Source organism: Festucalex cinctus, chromosome 1, assembly GCF_051991245.1.
Source record: "Festucalex cinctus isolate MCC-2025b chromosome 1, RoL_Fcin_1.0, whole genome shotgun sequence".
NCBI lineage: Eukaryota > Metazoa > Chordata > Actinopteri > Syngnathiformes > Syngnathidae > Festucalex > Festucalex cinctus.
The window spans coordinates 17,204,967-17,219,186 of record NC_135411.1 but is presented as its reverse complement, the minus strand read 5'-3'; the positions used below and the strand labels follow the sequence as shown (position 1 = coordinate 17,219,186).

At 47.4% G+C, this 14,220-nt stretch overlaps 1 protein-coding gene across 2 annotated transcripts in view; it reads left to right on the top strand.

The window, feature by feature from the left end:
- Positions 1-14,220, top strand: part of phlpp1 (PH domain and leucine rich repeat protein phosphatase 1) — an 85,077-nt gene that overhangs the window by 39,549 nt on the left and 31,308 nt on the right. For both annotated transcript variants that reach the window (XM_077519918.1, XM_077519926.1), the window contains exon 2: positions 13,502-13,698. In XM_077519918.1, the coding sequence (XP_077376044.1) occupies positions 13,502-13,698 (197 nt within the window). The remainder of the gene's footprint in view (positions 1-13,501; positions 13,699-14,220) is intronic.

The following is a 14,220-nucleotide window of genomic DNA, read 5'->3' as shown; positions in this document are numbered from 1 at the left end:
AGGATGTGTCCTTGTTATCGCCGGGAAGCTTCAAGAGTTTAAAAAAAGAGAAGAGAAGAAAAGGAAAGGAAAGGCGGTATCTGGTAAATGCAGGGTTGATGGAGAGAGGTCAGCCTTGGGTGCTGATTGCTAACAATGACGGATATCAAGGCCAGTGGGGCATCTTGGAGACCATGTGGAAAACATCGTACTGATCTGTCTTTCTAGTACAGTGGGACTGCCATCAAAGTAGAACAGTAATGAAAATATAATTAATGTACCCATAATTGTCATTCATGTACAGGGGGGTCTTTGGCTTACAGCCAAAATCTGTTCCTACATCCTCCATCACTAACCCATGCTAACACAGCAGTAATATCACAACTGCAGTATGTGTACATTATATGAAAAACACTTCTAGGTCGTAAATATAAAACAAGCCAATGAAAAAAAACAAGTACAGCAGTAAATCGCGTATCTTTGTGTGCTGCATAACCACATATTCCAACACCATTCTGACAAGGCGGGGTCAAGTAGGACTCAGACGCAGGCGTAAGGTAGGCCACCAAGGCAGCAGGTTTATTTCCGGCCAACAGAGGTCTCCTCTCAAACTGAGAGGAGAACAGGGAGGGGAAAAAGTGGAGAACAAAAAGCGCTCCACTAGGGAGGAAAAAACAGGCAAAAGGTACTGGGGACAACAGAAAGCGCTCCGCTAGGGAGGAAAAAGGGCACAAGGCAAAAGGGGTAACTAAAGGCGCTCCAAAAGGGAGGAAAAGGCACAAAAACAAGGCAACAACGCTAGGCAACATGAACAAGGACATAAGGACTGTGGGACGCTTCCATGCACTGACGGTGACACTTCGGCAACGGAGGGGAGAATGCAGGTGGCTTTTATTGTGTGGGTTGATTGGTGGCAGGTGGTGATAATCATGGGCGGGGACCGGTAATGAGTGAGCGGCAGGAAGGGCAAGTGACCTGGGGTGAGAGGAGAGTTAGGATTTCAGAGTAAAACGGGAAACAGAGACACAAAAATAAAAGCATGAGCCGCCACGCCTGGTGGCGGCGTGACAGTACCCCCCCCTCAACGGCCGGCTCTTGACGGCCCAGGAATGTCAGGGTGATCTTCATAAAATTCATCAATTAACGAGGGATCCACGATGAACCGGGAGGGGACCCATTGCCTTTCCTCCGGGCCGTATCCCTCCCAGTCCACCAGGTATTGTCTTCCGCGGCCCCGATTACGAACATCCAAAAGTTTTCTAACCTTGTAAACGGGGCCGCCTTCAATCATCTCCGGGGGGGGGTGGGTCGGGTTCGGAGGGCACCAGTGTGCTTTCATGAACAGGCTTGACTTGGCTGACGTGGAATGTAGGATGAACTCTGAGGGATCGTGGCAGACGGAGTCGAACGGCGGCAGGTCCTATGGACTTGGTTACGGGAAAAGGCCCCACAAATCGCGGGGCCAACTTTGGACATGGTACCTTGAGCCTGAGGTGTTTGGCTGATAGCCAAACTCGCTGGCCTGGGCGGTATTCTGGTGCCGGTCTCCTCTTCCGGTCGGCGGCCCTCTTCACCCGGTCTCCCTGGCGTTGAAGCGCCGTCCGGGCCGCCGACCAGACCTTGTGGCACCGACGGATCGTGGCCTTGACCGAGGGGACCGTTGCCTCCTCTTCCAGTTCGGCGAAGAATGGCGGATCGTAGCCGTGGACGCATTTAAAAGGGGTGAGACCTGTGGCAGATGTGGGCAAAGAGTTGTGCGCGAGCTCGACCCATACTAGATACTTGCTCCAGGTTGTCGGGTTCTGGGAGACGAGGCATCGGAGACCGGTTTCGAGCTGCTGGTTCAGCCGTTCTGCCTGCCCATTGGCCTCAGGATGGTACCCAGAAGTCAGGTTAGCTTTGGCACCTAGGGCTTTACAAAATTGAGTCCAAAATCGGGAGACGAACTGTGGTCCACGGTCGGAAACGATGTGTAAGGGGAAACAATAAAACCTGAATATGTGGTGGATCATGATGTCGGCTGTGGTCTTGGCGGATGGGAGCTTGGTTAATGGGATGAAACGAACCATCTTAGAGAATCTGTCGACGACTGTGAGGATTGTGGTTTTACTATGGGATGGTGGTAGTCCGGTCACAAAATCCACTGAAATTTCCGCCCATGGTCTGGATGGGATTGGTAGTGGCTGGAGTAGACCCATCCGGGACTGGTTTGACGTCTTGTTGCGGGCACAGGTAGGACAGGCAGCTACGTAGTCCTTGATTGTGGTCTCCATTGCCGGCCACCAGAATCTCCGGGCGACAGCATACATGGTCCTGCGGACTCCAGGATGGCAAAATAATCGTGAAGTATGGGCCCAGTGTATTACCTGGGCCCTCAATTCCTCAGGCACAAAGAGTCGGCGTGGTGGGCATGACGTGGGGGGAGTGACGTTCCGTAGTGCCTCTTTGACGTCGTCCTCAATTTGCCACCTCATGGCCCCGACTATGCAGTCCCGGGGCAGAATGGTCTCAGGCTCGGCTTCCAGTGGTTCGGACTCGTGAATTCTTGACAAAGCGTCAGCCTTGACGTTCTTACTGCCGGGTCTGTAGGTCAGAGAGAAAACGAAGCGGTTAAAAAACAAAGACCATCTGGCCTGTCGAGGGTTGAGTCTTTTGGCCTGGCGTAGGTATTCCAGATTTCGGTGGTCGGTCCAGATCACGAAGGGGAGTTCGGCGCCTTCCAACCAGTGTCTCCACTCTTCGAGAGCCACCTTTACAGCTAGGAGCTCCCGATCACCGACTGAGTAGTTGCGTTCTGCTTTAGATAATTTTCGTGAGAGGAAGGCGCAGGGATGTGTCTTGCCGTCCTCCTGACAACGCTGAGACAGTACTGCCCCAATTCCAATACTCGAGGCGTCTACTTCCACCACGAACTGGCGTTTGGGGTCAGGGACTCTGAGGATTGGCGCATTGGTGAAGCGAGCCTTTAAGTCCTTGAATGCTCTTTCTGCTTCCGTGTTCCACCTAAATCGAACCTGTGGGGAGGTCAAGGCGTGCAGAGGGGCGGCAATGGTGCTGAAGTTTCTGATAAATCGCCGGTAGAAGTTGGCGAATCCGAGGAATTGTTGCACCTTCTTTCGTGAGTCCGGCGTGGGCCAATCTCGCACGGCGCTGACCTTGTCCGCTTCCATCTCCACTTTTCCGGGTGACACGACGAATCCCAAGAAGGAGATGGTGTTGACGTGGAACAGGCTCTTTTCTGCTTTCACGTAAAGCCGGTGATCCAGCAGGCGTTGCAAGACTCGGTTCACGTGGTTTCGATGGTTTGCTTGGTCAGGAGAGTAGATCAGGATATCATCCAGGTAGACGTACACGAAGTGGTCGATGAAATCTTTGAGTACTTCGTTTATCATGGCCTGGAAAACTGCTGGAGCGTTCGTGAGGCCGAAAGGCATGACCAGGTACTCGTAATGTCCCCGGGGAGTGTTAAACCCAGTCTTCCATTCATCTCCCTCGCGGACCCGGATGAGGTGATAGGCGTTCCGGAGATCGAGCTTTGTGAAGATTTTGGCTTGTTGCAACTGGTCGAAAACCGAGGACATCAATGGCAGTGGGTATCGATTTTTAACTGTGATATCATTCAAGGGGCTGTAGTCAATACATGGGCGTAGGGATCCATCCTTCTTGCTCACAAAAAAGAAGCCTGCTCCCGCAGGCGAGGAAGACGGTCGGATGAGGCCGGCTTTCAAGGAGTCGTCTATGTAGGTGTTCATGGCCTGGCGTTCGGGTCCTGAGACCGAGTACAGTCTCCCCTTGGGGATAGTTGATCCGGGAATCAGGTCAATCGGGCAGTCATACGGTCGGTGGGGAGGAAGAGTCATGGCCTTGGTTTTGCTGAAAACCTCCCGCAGGTGGTGGTAGCAGGAGGGAACGGTGTGCAGGTTCGGGTATTCCTCTTGAGCGGACGAGGCGAGGGACACCTGGTGAACCTGGGCTGTGGTGTTCCGGGGTGCGGGTTGTTCCAATCTGTGAGTCATGCAGTCCTTTCCCCACTCCAGAATGACTCCAGAGTTCCAGTCGATTCTGGGATTATGAAGACGCAGCCAAGGGTGGCCCAGAACCAAAGTGGGGGAAGCAGAATGGAACACATGGAAGCGAAGGGTCTCGAGGTGCTGTCCGATGTGCACTTCCAGAGGTTCAGTGATGTGGGTGATTTTGAAAAGTTCCTTGCCGTTCAGCGCTCGAGCCTGGATGGTTGAAAGAAGTGGTTCGGTGGAGACTCGTAGTTGCCTCACGAGCTCCCAGTCCATGAGGCTCTCGTCGGAACCGGAATCGATGAGGGCTGACAGATTTGTGGTGACATTGTGGTGGTTTATCTGCATTTGCGTGAGCCTGTGGTTCTTGGCGGGTCGGGGTGATGGAGAACTCACCGGTGAGCCGCCCTTCGTGGTGCAGGATCCCACTAGGTGGCCAAGACCACCACAATAGAAGCATCGGCCCTCTCGGCGGCGGCGCTGTCGCTCCTCGGGCGAAAGCCGAGCCCTTCCAAGTTGCATGGGTTCTTCTCTGGCGAGGCCCACCTCTCCTGGTTCCAGTCGGGAACGAAGGATGGGTGGCGGCCTTCCGGTCTCCGGTGGCCGTGACCAGGGGGTGGGTTCCTCCCTCCTTCGGAGTCCACCGATCTTGGCCAGTTCCTGGCGACGGTGATCGGTGCGAATGGCGAGGGATATCATAGCGTCCAGGTCCGTGGGGAGTTCTACGGGAATAAGGAGTTCTTGAATGGCAGGTGACAGTCCTTTCAAGAAATGATCATGTAATGCTATGGCGTTCCAGCCACTGTTTGTTGCCAACGTTCGAAAGCGGATTGCATAATCGCTGACGGGCTCTCTGCCTTGTTGAAGCCGGCTCAAAGCTCGTGCCTTCTCTCGGTCGTGGTTCTCGGGATCGAAGACTTGGCGCAAGGCGGCTTGAAAGTCCTGTACGCTCTGACAGACCGAGGAACCCCTGGCCCATTCCGCGGTTGCCCAGGTTTTGGCCCGTCCAGTCAGGTGAGAAACCATGAAGGCCACCCGGGACCGGGCTGTGGAGAATGCCTGTGGTAAATGTTCGAAGTGGATATCACATTCCGTGAGGAAAGTCTGACAGCGTCCGGGTTCACCGGAGTATCGTTCTGGGGAGGCCAGTCTTAACCCTACCCCGGTGAATGGTGTGGTCGGGACGGAGAGTTCAGGATGAGGAATCTGTCCAGTGGGAGCTGGCGCTCGACGCCGTGAAAGGCTTACCAGCTCGTGGACCTGGCTGGTCAATTCCTCCATCCGGGACAGCATGGTCTGTTGGATCCGGTCCTGGTTGTTGAGCCGGGCCTCCTGGCTCTGCAGTGCGGCCTCGACCGTGCCTGCTGGGTCCATGCTGGCCGAAGTGTACTGACAAGGCGGGGTCAAGTAGGACTCAGACGCAGGCGTAAGGTAGGCCACCAAGGCAGCAGGTTTATTTCCGGCCAACAGAGGTCTCCTCTCAAACTGAGAGGAGAACAGGGAGGGGAAAAAGTGGAGAACAAAAAGCGCTCCACTAGGGAGGAAAAAACAGGCAAAAGGTACTGGGGACAACAGAAAGCGCTCCGCTAGGGAGGAAAAAGGGCACAAGGCAAAAGGGGTAACTAAAGGCGCTCCAAAAGGGAGGAAAAGGCACAAAAACAAGGCAACAACGCTAGGCAACATGAACAAGGACATAAGGACTGTGGGACGCTTCCATGCACTGACGGTGACACTTCGGCAACGGAGGGGAGAATGCAGGTGGCTTTTATTGTGTGGGTTGATTGGTGGCAGGTGGTGATAATCATGGGCGGGGACCGGTAATGAGTGAGCGGCAGGAAGGGCAAGTGACCTGGGGTGAGAGGAGAGTTAGGATTTCAGAGTAAAACGGGAAACAGAGACACAAAAATAAAAGCATGAGCCGCCACGCCTGGTGGCGGCGTGACACATTCTGCAAACTACCTCATTATGCACTATAATAACAATCACCAAACATCGTATGCAGGCAATACAATTGTAAAACAAAGACCCCATGTGTAAAGAGAACTTATCCACTCTTTCTAAAAAATTTAAATAAAACTAAAATTAAGTAGAACTTTCTATTCGGGTCTCGAAGTACGTTTAGAGCAAACTATGTCTCGGGGGCCATTTGTGGCCCGCTATGCATTTGTAAGCAGCCTACATATACGTGAAACGAATCTGTAATTTATAATGAATAATGAGCTTTTCTAAATATGCAAATGAACTATTTGAAATTAAACACGTTTCTCTTGATAACACTGTGGTGAATACAGATATTAATTAATTTTTACAAGCAAAAATGGTTCCCTCCACTTTCTGTTCTGTGTCAACTTGGTCCAAATTGTGAAAATATCACTTGAATGATTCCCCAGTAACTTTTATCTTACGATAGTATACTCCTGCCTTGCTTCTTAATTTAGAGTGATTTGGCTGCTGTTGAGTGCAGGAGCTGATATTTCCTAGTGGGTTGAAGGGTCTCGACCAGCCCAAATTATTTTACAATTCTAAACTACTGGCCTTACAGAAAGTGTTTCATGTAGCAGCAAAATAAATAAATAAATGCTTTTAAACAATATGCAATTGCCTGGTTGACTGATGTTGGTGTACTTGATAAAGTAAAAAAGAGAAAAATAGCATTTTTTTCCATTTTTCTATACAATAGGTGGCCCATTACCCCGGGTTTTCACCGGTTGCGGTTGCGGTGCGGTTGCGGTGCGGTCCGGCGACGCAAGCAATTAGATTCCATTCATTCGAATGGTGCAGTTTACACCGCTTGCGGGTGCGTTGCGTGTCGACTGCGGAAGGCCTGCGGCGTGCCGCAAGCCTTCCGCAAGGATAGCCTATTTTCTATTTTTGCCGGACGCCGCAGCGGTAGGCCTCCGGCAAATGGCAAGCTAGCACAAAACACATCGAGCGGGACAGGAAGACCGAGGCAGTTTCAAAATAAATTTCCGGTTACCTTTCAGAATAAAACACTCGCCAGCTCCTATTTCGCAAGTTTTTCAGCAAAACGTGACGTGGGCGTCGCCGGGCCATGTGCTCATTCAAGGTTTAGACACCAGCGAACATGGACGAGGAGAGGTTTATATTGGAGGTGGAAAACCACAAAATAATATATGACCTGGCACATCCTTTTTATAAGGACTGTAATGTATTGTGAGTTTGATGTTCGCGATTGCTTGTTGTGCCCGTCTCGCTTGCCGTACTGAGCGGCAGCCGGACGGGGAAGACAGAAATAAAGAGTGGACCCGCACTGACCCGACTCTCGTTATTAATATACTTTACAAGGACAACCAAAAAAAGGATGCTGCATGGAATCTCATAGCAGAAGAGCACAGACATTCTGTATGTTTGTCGTTGTGAAATGCCACATGATCGCGCGCGCGCGGTCCCGCGAGACACGTTGGGAAGTGGGCGGCGACGGAGCTGCCGGACCGCAGCTGTGCGGAGCCGGTGTGGATTGACAAAAAAATTGACCCGTCCAGAGCACGCAGTCAAGACGCACCGCACCGCAACCACATCCAGTGAAAACCCGGGGTTAGGGTTATTTTATTAGGATCTCAGTTTTGGGGTTATGGTTTAGGTTTATGGACTAACAGGAGTCTGCAATTAACCAATCATGCAAATTTTAAAATGCAATTGGCAAAACTCGTGCTGAAAACATGCAAGCGCCACACAGGCAGGCCTGAGTTGAAATTCAAACCCAGAGTCGCCGAATTGCGAGGCACGTGGCAACCACACTTCCTGTATTGACGCCACTTCTCTCGTCGCCACTGACCAATAGTGGGAGGGACGTGCGCCTTAGTGAGCGTGTGGAGGCAAAACATCCTGATCTCGTGGAAAAGGAAGGAAGCATCCCCAGGAACACACACACACACACACACACACACACACTTCTGTCATAGTAGGTCTAGGAATAGATTTGTTCAGTACACACCCACCCAACAAGGCCTTTCTCTTGTGCCTACTGCTGCTTCCTTCGAAGATAATGGGATGCCCAGCATGACTAACATCATTCTGCCTTAAAATACTCTTGGTGTAGGTGTCGCATGTGGACTACAGAAATTCTTTTGACATCGATTGACTTCCTTCAGTGCTTATTTAGGAGACCCCCTTGCCCACCAATGTAAACAGGAAGCTCACGTGGGGGTCCCTCCCATCTCCTCACTTGCTCCAGCAAAGTCAAGTCAAGTCAAGTCAAGTTTATTTATATAGCCCTTAATCACACAAAAGTCTCAAAGGGATTCACATGCCCACAGTTGACAAATTGTAACAACATCCCCTGATCAAACCACAAAAGGGCAAGAAAAAAATAATTAAAAAAACATCAGGGAAAAAAATAAGAAACCTTGAGCAAATTCCCCTTGAAGCCTCCTCCATCCGTGCGAGTTGATGCATCAACAGAGGGGCAACTTTGGAAAGTTTGCCCTCCCGCGAGCAGCAGGCTTTGACTTTCATGCTCCAGTAACATTTAGGAGCAGCGATTAGATGGACACAACGATTATTGTTAGCGCGTGTTTGTGCATATTAGCGGCGAACAAGGAGAAGAAAATGAGGAGCATATTACGCCGGCGTAGTAGAGCGCACGTTTCGACAAAAGGCACTAAAAATAGTACAAATGTGCCCATGTGACATGTTGAGGCTAAAAGCTTTTGAATAATTTGTCTAATGCCTCACATGCAGCCCCCCCTCATGCTGGTTACTTCTGCCTTACGGCAACGTTAGAAGGTGCTAAGCAGGCTGCTTACTAAGATGTTGCATAGCTTTGCATAGATATTGATGGGCTGAAAGCAAATGCCTACATTATATAAAGCTGCACTGACAGGCCATAAAATTAGGGACGCCTGCACATCTCATCCAACGAGGAAAAGGGGCGGCGGGCTCAGTGGTAGACTGGCCGTGTCCTAACTCAGAGGTTGCGGGTTTGATCCAATGCCATTGTGACCACGTCAAAGTATCCTTTTGATACTGAACCCCCAGGTGCTCCTGATGCTGCGTCATCAGTAGGTGAATGCGTAGTCGAATGTAAAGCACTTTGAGGGTCTTGTAAGGTGGGAAAGCGCGATATAAATCAGGGTTTTTCCTGGCTCAAATTGAGGCAGAGGTGCGATCACTCTGACTATGATGGGTGACTACCGATACCAGGTATCAGTATCTGTGCCAATACCTTATTTTAAGGTATCGGTACTGGGGGCGGTGACCAATACCATTCAAGGACTAGAAATTAGAAATTATATGAATACAAAGTTTCTTTTAATTTTTGCCATTTTTTTTAAAACTACAATCATTAAAAATTCATCCACTAGTGCATATTAAATCATTTGTTTATTGTATATACTGTGTATATACGTTTTTGTTTTTGTTTTTTTTACTTTGGCGATGGCTGGAACGCGCCACCCTCTGCATATCAACCAGGAAATGGGTGTGTGCAAGGGTTGCTCCATTATCTGTTTCTTCTTCCATACATTAAAAGAGCAGGAGTGCTGTGTTGAGCGATATCAGTGGCTCAGGCTGGAGGTGGCAAGCAAATTAGGTGGAGGTGGCCGCCTCTGAATTTTGTACGCAGGAAAAACCCTGTAAATAAAGTGCCAAGTGCCAATATACAAACTTGTTTGTAACCTTGAAATATCGTATGATCTGACCGTTGTAAGTTGTACACAATTCAGTTTATTGTTAAATGTTGACGACAGTGAGTGTAGAGAACTTTTCACACTGTACTTAGCAAAGTGCAGTGCCACTGTCAAATCTCATTCCATGGAATTGTATTTATTAATGGATTTACGTCCTAACCAGCAGCATAAAGGCGCCAGTCAGTAGCTTAGCAACCAGTGCCAAATATGGTCATGCCGGATCACTGCCCTGCACTACTTACGCCGTCATACACCCTGCCTGGTGGTAAACAAAACACCACAAAAACCAAGTTATGTGAAAAGGGCTTAGAGCGCCTAGCGTCTACTGTGTTTAGAATCAAAAAGTAGGTAGCTGCTGCTTCTGTTTATCGCATCAAAAATGTAAACGTGCATGCCTAATCGTGTAAAAGCTCTCACAATAGTCTAAAAGCACGTTTGTGTATTTAGAGCATGCTGGGAAATGGGCACTTGTGGTGGCCCTTAAAAGCTGATAGAAAAGTTGAAGTTAATTTGCTTCCTGCACACTCCACTTGTTTCAGAAAGGCCACTAAATAGTGGCGCAAACCACCAGCGGTGGCGATCAGGAAGCAGTTTGAGTAAGACGAGATGCCACACAACATTTGGCAATTGACAGTGCATTAAATTCCATTCATAGACACAAGATGGTGACTACACATGGACAATGAACTCCTCCATCTTTGCTGTTCAAGCACAATTGCATGTATCGTCTGTAGAATTGACATGTTACGTTAGCCACTCAGCAACTGGACTAAGCAAACGAAAGCTATTGATTCTGTTGCAAACACAAGATTAGCAGACAAAAGGTCAGAGCTCATTTGCAGCACTGATGATCAGATGTAACACTTGAAAGTACAAAACAAAATCAGTGATTCACTTCACTCAATAATTAGAACCGTAATTAAAGCTGCAAGCAGTGATAAACGGGCACTTCGTGGGCATTAATGAGTTTTTTTTTTTTTTTTTTTTTTTTTTAAATAATGGCAAATAGTCAAAATCATCCTCTAACTTTGAAGATGAGATGATACTTGTTTACAAATTGCTGGCTCCTACATGCATAAGTTCCTGAGATGGTTCTGCTAAATTTCGTAAATGTGACACTGGTGTTAGGGGGGCAGATAATTATTTTTTTTAAACTGCCAAGGGCGGCACTATTGAGTGAGTTTTAAAATAGATACGGTACATTTATACACGTTACATTTGCTTGCAAATTTTTATTTTTTTTTTGCAAATTTTTGGGCAGATTTACAAGTACAACCCCAAAATGGCGCCTGTCTAAAAGCAGAGAGCAGAGTTTGCAGTATGGCCTTACAGTCACCCATGTCAATAATTGAAAAGCACAAGAGCCTGCACAAGTTTGCACATGCTTATTTGAGAAGCTCTCCCTCACCCCTATTTGTGTTCATTTGTGAAATATGTGTGAATGAGAGGTCAGGGGATTGTGCAACATTTTCCTACACCGACTGTTGCTCCGCAAGGTATGACGCCACTAGTGAAAATAGAGACGCCAATACAGAGAGAATGGACATGGTGCAGGTGGATGGCACATGGCGGCACGCGGAAACTTTTCGTAGAGGTGGAGGTAGACTGAAAACAGCCTGGTGGATGTTTGGACACGGCGATAAGGCGTCGCGGGCCGACAGGGCGTCCGATAAGCAAGCCTGACTGTCAGGTTTGGCAGGCCGCTCGGCGAGGCGAGCTCACTGACTGAGCATAATTCAGCAGAAGTGCACCTGGCATTGAATTAGAGATTATACTCGTCACTGAAGGCAAATCCTGACTATTCAATTCCAACGCGCAAAGTAGGACATGTGAAGCTTACACTTGCGCTGAATGAATTTAGCTTGGATGCTAACTCTGCTTTGTGGAGGTATTGTAGCAAGAGCGCCACGTTGAACCACTCATGTCACACCTCTTGACTCGTGACCCGATGAGAAGAAGCGATACAAGAAATGGATGGATGGATTTGATTTTTGGTCAATTTCCAAATTGTCTGACCCCTGTGGCGGTCGTTTTTTTGATGTACTGTTTTACTGCATTTGGGGATTATTAGGATATGATGCAGGTCATTAACCTTTAGCACTTATTTAAACACTCATACAATTACCATTTTAACATGCGACCTTTATCAGAGTAATTTTTGTGACCTTTTTTTATTTAGTTATTTCTGTTTGATTATATGGGTTTAGCAATTGGGCATCATGGTGGCTTTCCTGTGTGGCGTTTGCATGTTCTTCCCATTCCCAAAGCATGCTTGTTCAGAAGGGCTTTGCAGATCGATCCAATTAACGATAATATCGATATTAACGTGAGTATTGGTATCAGATCGATATCAGAGCGATAGTATGGATTGTTTTACATATGTTTACTTATTTAGGTTTTTCATGGGTCCCTTGCGTAATCCCTTTGTAGCACACGCGCGTGCCGACCTGCCAATCACAGCGGTGAGTGGCACTGGCGGTAACAAATAAATGTTTTTACAGTGAATGACAAGGAGTCAGTCATACATACATCGTTTGAGCTTTTTTTTTTTTTTTTTTCAATTACTAGTTGAGCTAACAGCTAAGTATTCATGTAGCACAACATGTAAGTATCGTTTATGTAATGTGGCTAGCCTAGAGTAACTTTGGTGTCTGATGTTTTTGTTTTTTTTAATGCAGAAGCATGACAGGGACTAAGAATATGAATATTATTATGACTCCTTTGCAAATTTAAATAACAGCTCAGATATGTTTTCATTGAGGATATTATATTATGGCATGTTTACCAACCTAACAAGAAAGTCTAATTTACAAAAACAAACAAAAAAAGTTATTTCACTCATTTTCTCTCAATAACGTATAAATACGTTTTTTTAATGCTCTAAGTGTCCCAAAGACGTATTTATACGTTTTTGTTTTTTGGTTTGTTTGTTTTTTTGCTTTGATGCAGCCTCTCAACTGCAAAGAACGGTTGCAGAAATGGTAATTATTACACAAACGGCCAGCAGGTGGCAGCAGAGCAAAGGAGATCCACCAGGGCCATGTAGAAAAAAAGCTCAATTACTTACAATTTTAAATAGATTTGCGAAAACTGATGAAACTTAGCTCTCTTCTAATGCTAATTGCTGCAAAACGGAAACAGATAGAAACATACTTTTTTTTTTCCTGATGAAAGAAGAGACTTTAATCTTTCTTTTGATAGGTTCCATGCTTTTATAGCAATAGAACACAATATTCTGTGGGCCTTGCAAAATCAGTCAAAATCCAGTAAAACAGCCGGGAGTGAACGGAACTGCTTATATGAAAATGGCTGGGAGTGAATGAGTTAATAGGACAAATCATTTAAAATACCATAATATTTTATGAACCTAAAAGTACTTGGTATCGGTAACTGTATAGGTATCGGCGATATTGGCATCAGTATTTACTTGGTATAAATTGATACCAAAATCTCTCAAGTAACGCACATGTCTAATGTTCATTTAAGATGAAGACCCCCTAAAATTGCCACACACCCACATCCAAATATGAGTGTGAATGATTGTTACATGCTCTCTGTGATTGGACGCCGACCACTTCAGTGTGTACACTGTCTCTTGCTTATAGCCACCTTAAATAGACTTCGCCTCATCCACAAATCATGCCGCCATATTTAAATTCTATTTTCGTACTTCTGTTCTAGTGCACGTGGCACTAAAATTGCATTAGTCTGTGAAATGCGCTATATAAACAAAAATCATGCCTAGTAAAATTTCATACAATGCAGTCATTCTCCCCAGAGGATGAACATTTACTCAACCCCCGGCATCTCATGCCTGCGCTAAACACACAATATCTCCCCTCCCTTCCTCTTGTGTTCCAGGGAAGCCCCAGACCATCGAGAGCTCCGAGCGGGTCCAGCTGTCGGGGATGTACAACGTCCGCAAAGGGAAGCTGCAGCTGCCCGTCAACCGCTGGACCAGGCGGCAGGTCATCCTCTGCGGCACCTGCCTCATCGTCTCCTCTGTCAAGGAGAGCCAGACGGGGAAGATGCATATCCTGCCGCTCATTGGCGGGAAAGTACGTCACGTCGTCCATTTTTTATTTTTTTTTCCTTTCCCTTGTCCTCATACCGCTCGGCCAAAGCAATTCGGATATGCTCCGGACTGGAGTGCAGTTGTCCTCGATCAGTTTGCCTTCACGTCTGTTCATTTTCAAGTTCATGTTTATGCTCGTAGTATACTAACCTCTCAAATAAATCAGTATATTACACACACAACCATAAGTCCATTTGTGAAACTCCTTTTCCAAATCAGATGTCTGTCGTAAACAGTGGTAGTAGAAGAAGAAATAGAAGAAGCTATGCTAACTGTTAGAGATACATTGCGGCGGCAACCTCTCCCTGTCATATTTATTGTGGCGAATGGATTTGCAATTTGTAAACATTGAGCATGTTTAACCTTTACGAAGGTCTGTTTTCTCAAGCAGGTCGGAAAGGAAAAATCACTCTAAACCAACCCCACACCACAGGATAATCACTCAGGATAATCCTTGAGAGCATGGGTCACCAACCCCCACTGATGCTGAGAGCTCCTTCATGGG